Genomic DNA, 12030 nt, shown 5'->3' with positions numbered 1-12030 from the left:
AGGCTCGTTTGAGATGAGCAAGTCCTGCGCAGTTTTGACCAGCGACTTGCTTGGTCCGTTGCATGATGGTTAGAAAAGTTGTCCGACTTGCTCCGCCGACCGCCGACCCGACTGCGTGAGCCACGGCAATCTCGCGGGACCGAGGCGACTGCAGTTTTTGGAGCGAGGCGCTGTAGCTGCTCTCCACCTCCTTGCTCTCCACCGACTGCACAGCTCCGAGGATGATGGGAAACGCCTCGAGCTGAGCGTTGATTGGTTCATCACAGGTGTATCACACACCCACAGTGAAATGAAGAGACTTAAGTTTTTATATCTATTCCAAGACGTCTCCATGAGCAGTCCATATACCATTTTATTAGAACGCTACAGATAATATTTTCCGACAATGTCAACATTAAGCAAAACTGAAGAAGAAGAAAAGGAGCAGCGAGTGCACTCGCTGCTCCTTAATATCAATCCTTTTTAATATCAATCCTTTTAATATCAATCTGAATTTTGAGGCAACACAGTTTATATGACATTTTAGAGGGCTTTAATTTTGAAATTCCACATCAGAATGTCCCGAGATGGTCTGAGTGACATCCTGAGGTGGTCTGCTATCATTCTGAAGTGAAATTGGTCTGTGAAAACAGGACGTTTCCTTTTAATTCTAATCAGAATTTTGAGGGAACATATCTCATTTATGACATTTTAGAGGGCTTTAATTTTGAAATTCCACATCAGAATGTCCTGAGATGGTCTGCTATCATTCTGAAGTGAAATTGGTCTGTTATTATTAAGTTTGACTAATTATTCACACAATTGAAATGAGAAAGCCTCGATCTTCAAAGCCTCAATTTTTCTCTGAAATACAGTTTGCAGGCGGTAGTTATTATTTTTTTTATTATTATTATTCGTTTTATTTATTATTTAATAATTATTTTGTTTTATTTATTTATGTATTTATATATGTATTTATGTATGTATGTTATTTATTTATTTATTTATTTATGTATTCATTCATTATTGACAGACAGACTGACTGATTTATTGAATGTATGTGAAATAACGTTCACGTCTTATCACGTTCACCGGAACGTTGCTTTTACTTTGAAATCAGTTCTTACACGCTCTTACCGTAATGCCTAGTATATACGCGTACCGCAAAATAACGTGGGGGCTAGTTTGACCGTGTTTTTCGAAGTGGAGGCTGGCTTGACCGCAGTTCAAAGAATGTATGGATGTACGGATGTAATGGCTTTTATTCTTCCAAATAAAATTTAAAGTGATGCTTTTATTTTGAAAATAAAATCGTTTTGTGTCCGGTCTTATTCTGGCTAACTGTGGCAGACTTCACGTGCCCTTCGGGATGTCACAACAATGACGCAATCAATGTGCAACAGGGAATCGAGTCGCGTGAAAAAGACGCGACTGTGTCTAAAAAAAACATCTCAGTGCAGCTGGACATGGCGGCGCTGCTGAGAGGTCTGCGTGCTGGAAGGGCACTTCGGGGGCTCGGTAGCGGTAAGACAGGCGGACTAACTTGTTGTTTGTCTTACAATAAACACCGGGCAGCGTCCCGAATTACTCCGGTAAAGTTTATTGTTTCGGCTCTTCCGGTGTTTACACTGTTGCATGGCTTGGAAACGAGCTAATGTTGACGTTAGCCCCACCAGCCAATGTCACTTGACTTGTCAGAGAAGGTGATACTGAAGGACAGAATTAGACAGTAGTATGTTGGCTGCGCCTTGATAAATGAATTGAAGGTAATTTTTAGTCGGCGGAGTGGTTTGAGTCAGTAAAACTCAAACTTTAAAAGTGCGTTGCAGCTATGATGAACAAGTTCCTGCAAGTGGGGGGCGTCTTCCCCTCTGTAAGCAGGCGTGCTGTTTACATTCTGTTATGCAAGCTTTCACATGCAGGGAATGTCTCTCCTCAAGTGTTTTATCTCTACTTTAAAAATCGCCATGGCATAGTAATTGTGTCTGAAAGTAAGATAAGTTCATTTGGAATTCTAGCCCCGATACGTCCACGCTCTCTCTATGGAGAGGCAAATTGCGCCAAAATCCATTTAAAAATTCTGTAAGTTTATTGTTGCCGTGATTACTGGCAAAAGTACATATTTAATAAACTGTGACTCAGGACCTTTTCTGAATCTTGAAAAGCCATTGTTGAATTCGGCATTGATACAATCAACCAAGCACAACTTATTTCAATAACATTTCAACTTTTAGAACTGGTTCCCAATTCCCACACTTCTCCTCCATCAAAATACATCATGGTGGTCGGAATTGTGCAGTGTGAACCAATTCTAAAAGTTGACATTTTAATGAAATGAAGTGCTGCCTGGTGAGTCACTTCAATGCCGAATTTCCCAGAACACCTTACCAATTCAGGAAAGGTCATAAGTCGTGTTCCATGAGGTGTGTATGTTTGCAGATAAGCAAGAAAACATCAAATTTCCAGATTTTTGAATGGAGTTTGGCACACCTCTCGAACAGAACATACTGGGACTAATAACTCGTTTCCTCCCTGCAGTGGTGGCTGCACCGACAGCCACAAATCCCCAGTGCAGCAGCCTGCGACAAGGCTTCCACCGGGCAGCCGTGAGGCTTCAGGACGAGTCCAAATCGGACAAACCCCCCTCCTCCTCATCCACAAACTACCATGAGCACTACCAAGCTCACTCTGCCGAACAGGACTCCGCTTCCCAGGAAGCCTTGGCATCCGACCCGGCAGCGGAGGAGGCTTCCAGGGCCAACACTAGGTCAGGACCATAGCTGTGGTTTTAGTGATGTTGATGATGTCTGATTTTGCCCTCAACTCACATCACGTTCTCTCACCCTGTGCTTCACTCACGCTGATGCTGTGGAAAGCTACCAGGACCAGAGCGGAGAGCAGGGCGAGGAGTACGAGACGGAGGAGCAGCTGCAAGCTCGAGTCCTGACGGCCGCGCTGGAGTTCGTCCCGCTACACGGCTGGTCCATGGAGGCCATCGCTGCCGGGGCCGAGGTGAGCCGGAGTCACAAACGAGGGTGACATGAAAATAATAGGAAACAGCAAAGAAAATGGAAAGTAAATAAGGTAGAAGGCGGTAGAGCAATGTCAAAAATATGACATTTATGCAGAGGGAAAATGTGAAACAAGGGTCTGGAGAGTGAATGGAGAGTTCAAAGTGTGTGTGTGTTAACTTTTTATTTAGCTAATGTTGTATTGCTTGCGTCTTTATTTGGTGTGTGTGTGTGTGTGTGTTGGTACCAGACACTGGGCCTGTCCTCTGCCTCCACCGGAATGTTCCACAACGGAGCCGGAGACCTGGTCCTACATTTCATTGCCCAGTGCAACTCACAGCTGACCGAGATACTGGCCGAACAACACAACCAGGTCCAGCTGGGCCAGGCCGAGTACGTACACACACACACACACTCCATGCTGCTAAAAAAAAAAGTTAAAAAAAAAGTAAAATATCACTTATTTCTTACAGGCAAGGCACTGCAATCAGTGAGTCAATATGGGGAAAAAATTCTTTCATCTCATCAAAATTAAATTGTATATGTTGAATATGGACATAAATACAAACACCTTTTGTATTATGACTTTTATTTATTTGGTCATTAACATATTCAAATTAGCTAACATTGCATAAAAATGTGAGAATTTGCAGTTAGAACCCTTGTTTCTTCCTTGGGGGATAAAGTCAGGAAAGCACTTTCGTTTCGTTTCATTCTGATGAATAACTGAAAAATTGGTAAGAAATGTGTTTTTTAATTAAGTATTTACAAAATACTATATATATGGTGAAAATGTGAAATACCCCACAAAACAAAAATGACAATCAAAAAAGCCTATTGGCCGATCTTTTGCGGCAAAGGTCAGCCAGTAGCAGATGGTCATTTCAGTAGCTTGCTTTTTACCATTAGATGTCAGGATTTACACAGGTTTTGGGTTTACAGTGTGATAACTGTGGAATGTGTTGCAGACCAAAGGAGACTGCTGACTTTCTCAGGGACGCTGTGGAGACCAGACTGAGGATGCACATCCCCTACATTGAGACATGGCCTCAGGTACAGTGTGTGCATGATGATGATGCTGGGTAGCTACATGTTGGGAGGGATGATACCTGGTGAAATACGTTATCACAGACTACTCTGTACCAATTGAGGAATTAGTAATTTAGTAGCCAGAATCTGTATCTGCAGTGGAAAAGTGGTATCAGTGCATCCTTATCCACTAGCTAACAGTGTGTGACTCTGCCTAGACATCAGTACACCACGTGAGTGTTAAAATAATCTCTAAACTAGTTCATTTAATCTCTGCCTCTTGACACCATTTAAATTTGTAATGCATCTGAACTTGACCCTCTAATGCAGCGGTGTCAAACCATGTGCAGGTTTTCCTTCCAACCACTTCCAAACACTACAGCAGCTGATTTCACTTCACTGATTAGTTCCTCCTCTCTGATTGAAGGTGTTAATCAGTAAAGTGGAATCACCTGGTGCAGGGTTTGGTACATTGTGTGTTGTGTCTGTATTTTCTGCATTTAGTTTTTGAAGGCTGAAAAATTGATTTTTTTTTTTTTTGGAGCTGACAATATTTTGTGCTGAAATTCAGTACCTTCAAATTTGACCATTTTCATGCCAAAAAAATTCAAGTATCCAGTTTACCCCCTGAATTGTATTCTTGTCAGGGTGGAAAAGCCTCTAAAACAGCATTTAGACCATCATGGGACACTAAAACTCTCCACTAAACCCTAGGATAATGATAATAATAAAACATATTCATGCATACTTGTGCGAAATCTGATCAAAATGTCTCATTAGCATCAATTCAGGTTAAGAGCTTCCCATAGACAACCAGTGTAGTATTGATCAAACTGTATCATATCTATCACATCAAAGGTGGACAGACATCAGATTTTTAATTAAAGGCCAGTATCGGCAAACCGATATATGGGTCCAACCCTATTGTATGCGTTAACTAATGGAATAAAACTCACACTACATGTAACTGAACGTGGCAATGAAGCGTGACTGTGACTCTGTCCACAGGCGATGAGCATCCTGCTCCTCCCCCACAACATCCCCGACAGCCTGAAGCACCTGTCCACCCTGGTGGACGACATGTGGTACTACGCTGGGGACCGCTCCACAGACGTGAGTGGGTCCCGTCACCCTCGACCCCCCCCTTCTGCTACTCACACCTTCCTGTCCCCCTTTCACCACCACCCCCACAATGCCCGGCCCGCCACTTCCCAGGTTACCCTCTACCCACCCCGGCACCTCCCACCCACACTCCCTACTACTTTGCCTTTCTGTTTCTTATTCCATTCAGCACTTGCTTGTCACATTCTACACTCTTGAGGATGTGATTCAGCTCTTTAAATAAATGCTTAATTGTATAATAAAGTTTGACCGATATGGGTTTTTGAAGGCTGATACTTTTGGATTGAAGCTGCCGATAGCCAATATTTTGTGCCGATATTCGATATCTTTAAATTTGGCCGTTACAAATTACAAGCATTCAGTGTTTCACCCAGAACTGTATCCTTGTCAGGGTGGAAAAGCCTCTGAAACAGCAGTTAGACCATCATGGGACACTAAAACTCTCCATTGAAAGCTATGATAATAATGATAATTAACATTCATGCATTCTTGTGTCGAGTCTGGCATTGTTCAATTCTACAATAAATATATAATCAATCAAACTGCAGCATAGCCATCATATCAGAGGTGGATGACACTGACTGGACCAGAAAGACCAATATTGAACTGATCCATCAGCAAACCTATATATTGGTCTAATCCATAATCCCCTCTCTCTGTTTCATAGTTGAACTGGTACACCAAGCGGGCGGCACTGACGGGAATCTACAACACCACAGAGCTGGTGATGGTTCAGGATTCCTCCCCAGACTTCCAGGACACCTGGAACTTCCTTGACAACCGCATCCAGGACGTAGTCAACATGGCCGGCACGGCCAAACAGGTAGAGTCTGCTAACATGTCGTGTTAAAGGGTTGAACAGATGAAGTATGGTCATCAGAAAGTTGTTTTTAGACATGTTTCTTCTTCAGGTTTGTTATCCTTGCTTAATGCTGATTTGGGATCAGCTTCTTGCTCGCTTTTCACCACTTTCCCCAATATTAGTGGTAGTTCAGAATGAAACATGAAGAAACTTGGGGTTCAGAATGAAGAATTTGAATTGCTTGAATATTTGTAGTTGTACATACAGAGCTTCACCTTTCTTCATTATTTGCAGATTTTTAATAGATTTTGTCCCCATACCCAAATCACCTGCTGAAAACCTGCATATTCCACTGTGTTCTGTAGGTGCAGTCGACCGGCGAAGCGGTGGTGCAAGGCCTGATGGGAGCTGCTGTAACGGTGAGTCTTTCTTCCTCCTCAACGGTCATGTTCATCATTTACATGTATTCTCCTTTTTAAAACCCGACTCGTCACATTTGGTCCTTGTTTCACAGCTGAAGAACCTCACAGGACTGAACCAGAGGCGATGATGTAATCACTGATCCTGTCCCACCTGCTTGTGTGACGAGCTGAAAATCAATTTTCCTTTTGCTCACTGGTGCTGCAGCATCTCTTCTTATTTCTGATACTGTATGGGTCTGAATGTGTTGGTTTGCAGCTGTTATTCATCAGGATAGGGCTGTCTAGTGTGCCATAGGTCTGTCTTTCTATTCAGTTGCAGGACCAGGCTTTGTTTTGGTCTCTCACCCTCCAAGATGTCACTTCCCTGTTCAGATAATTTTTCCCTTTGTATGAAAGGACGTAAAGATCTGCAGTTTTGTTGTTGGTTCAGTTAAGACTTCAATAAACTGGTCATTACCGTATATATTTAACCATTTGTTTGTGTTTAGTAATGTCTGATTAAAATGAAATCATAGCCATTCAATAGATTTTTTTGAAGTCAAGCAATGGTTTGAAACCCTAAGCTATGGCAAAGTCTCTGCATCTGACATTATTTGTAATAAAAACTTCCACACCCGCTTATATCAGCAAAATTTCTGGTGACTGAAAAGATATATTTGGTCAGTGTGATAAATTGTTAGATGTAGGTTGCCAAACTATCAGTTTAGAGGGAACATTGGTTCTGAATGCTCCGGTGTGATTTTGTTTTTAAAGATATGGCTTCCAAATACATTTCTTGCAATTTTTGTTTGATTCTTTGTTATTCATTCTTCATTATAATGCTAAAAACTAGAAGATTAAAAGTGAATTCACTTAGGTCAAGGTGTAGCAAACCACAAACTTGCCTCCCGTTCACAGGTCACAAATGTCATAAGATTCGGCGCTTTTATTTTGAAATGCCTTTCTAGGTAAACCGCGACCCGGATATTAAATAAAGACCCGCCTCCTATTGCATCGTGGCCAATCACTGATTGCATGTACATTTTCTGACCAATCATCGGTCGGTAAATATTACCCTGGAGGCCTTCAAGTCGAAGTCGCGGTAGTGGAGTGTGGACAATTTTACCACGTACTTTATTCTACTTATTTGTCTTCAATAATGCCGTATGCTAACCAACCGACGGTGAAAATCACAGAACTGACAGACGAGAATGTGAAGTTTGTCATTGAAAACACTGATTTGGCGTGAGTATTCAGTCTGTTGTCTATTCAACAACTCACCGGTAGCTTTAGGAGAGAGCAGCCATTACTCTCCTCTGTACCAAAACACACGGTGATGTGACGAGGATATAGCTAAATTAATTAACTGCACGAGCAATGAATTATCCAGCACTTATGCAGCTAGGACTTTTTCTGAAACGTAAAATATTGCACTCTGTGTAGTGTATACACTTGAGTGTAAGCTGTAACGTACATTACTGGGACTCCAGACGAAAACATACAGCACTGTATTACGAAGGCACAGGATTATCTGCAGTTGCTCAAAAAATCTTGAAATGTTCGCAGTTAAATATCTACATGTTATAAACACACGTGAATTATCTTAAGTACTATCTAAATACGTCGTAAATTCAGTTGAATGTTGCCTTTCTTGGATACGTCGCAGGTGAAATGTCGCAGTGCACTGACCTAACTTGTTTTGTTTACCTTTCAGGGTTATTCTGCCTTAAAGATAGTCTTAATTCCAAGTGAAAATGGTATTTAAAAAAGTCTCAAAAACTCTTAAATGTAACTTCCAGAAACCTGTAGTCACATTGGACTATGAGTGAAGCAGTGTGCACCTGTAAACACCTGACGCTTAACCTTCAAAAAGTGATTTAATCTGCAGTTATGTGTATCACAGTCAGCAGCATTAATGGCTGTTGAAATTGACTTGTCTTGTTGAATAGCTCTATCAATATATTGTTGTGTCCTCTCCAGGGTCGCAAACTCCATCCGACGGGTCTTCATGTCAGAGGTTGCCACGATAGGTAGGCGACATTTCACACTTTCACACACTGGACAACAGTTAAAGGATTTGGAGGGAAATCTGCTGGATTGCTTTATGGCACAAAGTAGTAGTTCTGGCTGTCTGACGATAGGGAATCAATTCAGTACCAGTCCATTTGATTCACCTTTGTAAAAAATTAGTTTGGGCTACATGGTTTGTTCAGTCCAATACAGCAAGGGAGTTCCTAACTCATGCACTAGCAACTGAACAAATGAACAAACTGAACGAATGGTACAGCATCATCATGCTTGTAAAGATGACAATGAATGAATGAACAAGGATCTTTAAGAGTCTGTGAGTTTGGTATGACCGCGGTTGATGAAGCCCAGTTTTTGGAGAGCAGCCCCTTACTGACTTCACCTGTGTCACTTCACTTCCAGCTATCGACTGGATCCAGATTGACGCCAACTCGTCTGTACTTCATGACGAGTTCATCGCCCACAGAGTCGGTATGTACCACAGCACGGCTTCTGTATTTGACCTGCTGGAATATAATCAGGATCCCTCTGAATCCTGCTGAAGCAACGTTGGTGTTTTGTGTGTTCTCAGGCCTCATACCTCTCACCAGCGACGACATCGTGGACAAAATGCAGTATTCCAGGGCAAGTATACCGTCACCTCAGTCATAATTGATCACAGTTATCAGTGAGATATCAGGCATTGATAGTAGTAGTATTAGTAGTAGTGTGCACACATTCATGCTCAGTTAGTTCCTGGTAGCTTTAGCTGCGTTTGCTGGAGGAGAGTCCTCATTTTTTACCCCCTTCCCTCCGTCTCCATCTGATCCTCCTCCTCCAGGACTGCACCTGCGATGATTTCTGTCCGGAGTGTTCTGTCGAGCTGACGCTGGACGTCCGGTGCACGGAGGACCAGACGCGCCATGTCACCTCGCGTGACCTCTTGTCCAACAACCCCAGAGTCATCCCGGTGAGTCCTTCCCTGCGTAGGACAGGGAATCTCTGCCCCCAGTTGAAAGATCTCACTTGTCTTGTGTATCCCTTGTATATTCAAAGTATTGCAGTCAACAGGAAAATCAGTTTCATTCATATCATTATTACACCACCAGAAAAGAGCTGACCTTGTTTTCTTTGTGTTCTCCAGGTGACCTCCAGGAGTCGAGACAACGACCCCAACGACTACGTCGAACAGGACGGTAAGTTCAACACCCTTATTTTCTTGTGTGTGTTTTTCTTTTTCAAATAAACACTGGTTTAACTCTTTCTTTTATCGCTCCTTCGCCCTCTCTGTACCTACTTCTCCTATCATTCGCTAACACACGTCAGACATTTTGGTGGTGAAGCTCCGCAAGGGCCAGGAGCTGCGGCTGAGGGCCTACGCCAAGAAGGGCTTCGGCAAGGAGCACGCCAAGTGGAACCCCACGGCGGGCGTGTCCTTCGAGTACGACCCGGACAACGCGCTGAGACACACCGTCTACCCGCGGCCCGAGGAGTGGTGCGTGCCGCTTTAGCACTTCTTTTAAAATGACGACTAATATAGAAAGCCTCGCAGTCCCTGAACATGATATTTTAGTGAGTTTTCTGTCTGATTCCCAGGCCGAAGAGCGAATACTCAGAGATCGAGGAGGACGAGGTCCAGGCTCCCTACGACCCCAACGGAAAACCAGAAAGGTGAGGAAAGAATCTGCTTCATGCATGGGGAAAATGTATAGTTAATGACATGGTATTAAATTGAATGTAATTTTCTGCTGTTTGCCTGATGATTATATTGTAAGAAAAGTTAATCTCTGCTCCTAATGGGCAATTTACACTTCAAATACAGTTTTACCAACGCCACTCATCTTTGACCTTTGACCTCTCCCCCTCCCCTCCTCCCCCCCCCTGGCAGGTTCTACTACAACGTGGAGTCTTGCGGCTCCCTGCGGCCGGAGACCATCGTCATGTCGGCGCTGGCCGTCCTCAAGAAGAAGCTGAGCGACCTGCAGACGCAGCTGAGCCACGAGATCCAGAGCGACGTCCTCACCATCAACTGAGGGCCGTCCCGTCTTTTTCACCCAGGGCCCCGTCCTCACCGAACACCTGTTACCACCAGAGTGCTGATCTAGGATCGCCGGTCAGGTCGCATGGCCATAAATTGGCCTCCGTTCACTGAATCAAGTAGATCCTTCGCAAATGCTGGTCTTTGGATCCATGAGCCACAGTAGCATTGCTGATGACACTTCACTGACCCTGTGGGGTGTTTAAAGAATCAAGATTTCCATATACAAAATGACATCAAATTTAATTCTATCTCAATTACTATTATGACCTGAAGGGTAAAGTTGATCCTAGACCAGCACTGATTCATTGTAACATTCGGTGTGTTGTTGCAATGAACTAACTCTGTAATATACAACTAGCAGGACAGAGCACTTGGTCCCAATGGCCTCTGCTGATAATCTGTTGTTTGGCCCTTTCTTTTATTTGTCTCAAGCTGTTATGAATTTCATTTTGCTGCTGTCAGTGAAACATGTAAAACTATTAGATTATTATTTTGTTAAATGTTCTCTTTTACAATAAATCCATTTTCAAGAAATTCTTTGTCGTTTTTATGAATTTCCTTTTCATTCCAAGTTTAAAAAGTGTGCAAGATTTTTTTAAATTTGTTTTATATGTATATTGAAAAAAGAGGAAACAGTACAAGCTGCGGTTGAGGGTTAATTCTAAAGGGCTTATAAAAACAACTCACCCCCAAAAGAGATGACAAAGACGAGTGAAGGAAACCAAATGATATCAAAACAACAAGATGAGTACAAAAACAGCAAACTTCATAAATAACCTATGGAATATAAAGCAGTCCTGGTGCAGAATATGGTAATGTGCATGTTAAAAGAGGGAAAGCGGGATGAAGAAACACTGTTTTGCGGAGATAATGGCATGAACTAACAGTTTGGTTCATCACACAAGTCCTAAGTCTAGGTTTGACATTGTTGAGAGCTGTAGAGTTATTTATTACTAGTGTGAGTGAACAAGGCCTATATACTGTATGTCATATTATTAATATGACATACTGTATGTAATAAAATGACAGGCTGCTGGGTGGAGAAAGGAAGGAACTGCACTCTGTAAAAGACCTTCCTTCAAGGATTTTTTTGTATTCATCATCCTCCCTTTTACAGCCAGTGTGGGTGACCGTCAAACTGGACAACTACAGCCAGGATAATACCAGAAGTTAGGTGATTGGCCTTCAAAATAAAAGCACAACATTACTCTTACAAATTTTATGTGCACTGACACCCTTTGGAAACAGTATCAAATGACGCCTAAAATGAAACAAACATAAAAAAAATAGTATGATACAAAACACGAAAATGATGCTACAGATTCCCCCTCAAATATACTTTTTATATTCACTTGTAACTGCAATAAAATGTTTGTCAATTGGGCTTTTATTTTGAAAGTACGTATCAGAAGCGCTACTTTTTATTCTAGCTAGCTTGATACGGATGCCATCGCATTCCTAACGACAGAATTAATATAATCTGAGGTTAAAATTGCACCACTGCACTGACGAATATGTACAGAGAGCAATATGGATGTTGTGGGATGTAAGTGTGATTTGATGGGGCGGCCCTACCTACCAGACGGGATACTGTGGTTCTTTTGCGGGGGATGAAAAGGTGCGTATCTCTGTGCCGTG

At 42.5% G+C, this 12030-nt stretch overlaps 2 protein-coding genes across 2 annotated transcripts; both read left to right on the top strand.

Annotated features, from left to right (window-relative positions):
- Positions 1 to 1401: 1401 nt before the first annotated feature.
- coq9 (coenzyme Q9 homolog (S. cerevisiae)) lies at positions 1402 to 7150 on the top strand. Its single transcript, XM_071911251.2, has 9 exons — positions 1402 to 1503; positions 2518 to 2746; positions 2856 to 2991; positions 3241 to 3383; positions 3959 to 4043; positions 5028 to 5132; positions 5809 to 5964; positions 6309 to 6362; positions 6458 to 7150. Exons 1-9 carry the CDS (start codon positions 1446 to 1448, stop codon positions 6491 to 6493), a joined length of 1002 nt encoding a protein of 333 aa, XP_071767352.1. The 5' UTR covers positions 1402 to 1445; the 3' UTR covers positions 6494 to 7150.
- Positions 7151 to 7438: 288 nt separating this feature from the next.
- polr2c (RNA polymerase II subunit C) lies at positions 7439 to 10926 on the top strand. Its single transcript, XM_071911255.2, has 9 exons — positions 7439 to 7589; positions 8325 to 8374; positions 8775 to 8843; positions 8944 to 8996; positions 9193 to 9321; positions 9496 to 9547; positions 9678 to 9846; positions 9948 to 10022; positions 10240 to 10926. Exons 1-9 carry the CDS (start codon positions 7504 to 7506, stop codon positions 10382 to 10384), a joined length of 828 nt encoding a protein of 275 aa, XP_071767356.1. The 5' UTR covers positions 7439 to 7503; the 3' UTR covers positions 10385 to 10926.
- The last annotated feature ends 1104 nt before the right edge of the window (positions 10927 to 12030 follow it).

Source organism: Centroberyx gerrardi, chromosome 4 (assembly GCF_048128805.1).
Source record: "Centroberyx gerrardi isolate f3 chromosome 4, fCenGer3.hap1.cur.20231027, whole genome shotgun sequence".
Classification (NCBI taxonomy): domain Eukaryota; kingdom Metazoa; phylum Chordata; class Actinopteri; order Beryciformes; family Berycidae; genus Centroberyx; species Centroberyx gerrardi.
The sequence above is the reverse complement of the archived record's forward strand: the minus strand, read 5'-3'. Positions and strand labels throughout refer to the sequence as shown.

What these genes read in the sequence shown, in the direction of transcription:
- coq9 (XM_071911251.2), top strand. Translation starts at nt 1,446, where the DNA reads ATGGCGGCGCTGCTGAGAGGTCTGCGTGCTGGAAGGGCACTTCGGGGG. An exon ending in GCTTCCAGGGCCAACACTAG is followed by an intron (nt 2,747 to 2,855) that starts GTCAGGACCATA and finishes TGCTGTGGAAAG; the next exon opens with CTACCAGGACCAGAGCGGAG. An exon ending in CCATCGCTGCCGGGGCCGAG is followed by an intron (nt 2,992 to 3,240) that starts GTGAGCCGGAGT and finishes TGTTGGTACCAG; the next exon opens with ACACTGGGCCTGTCCTCTGC.
- polr2c (XM_071911255.2), top strand. Translation starts at nt 7,504, where the DNA reads ATGCCGTATGCTAACCAACCGACGGTGAAAATCACAGAACTGACAGAC. An exon ending in GTCAGAGGTTGCCACGATAG is followed by an intron (nt 8,375 to 8,774) that starts GTAGGCGACATT and finishes CTTCACTTCCAG; the next exon opens with CTATCGACTGGATCCAGATT. An exon ending in TACCCGCGGCCCGAGGAGTG is followed by an intron (nt 9,847 to 9,947) that starts GTGCGTGCCGCT and finishes TCTGATTCCCAG; the next exon opens with GCCGAAGAGCGAATACTCAG.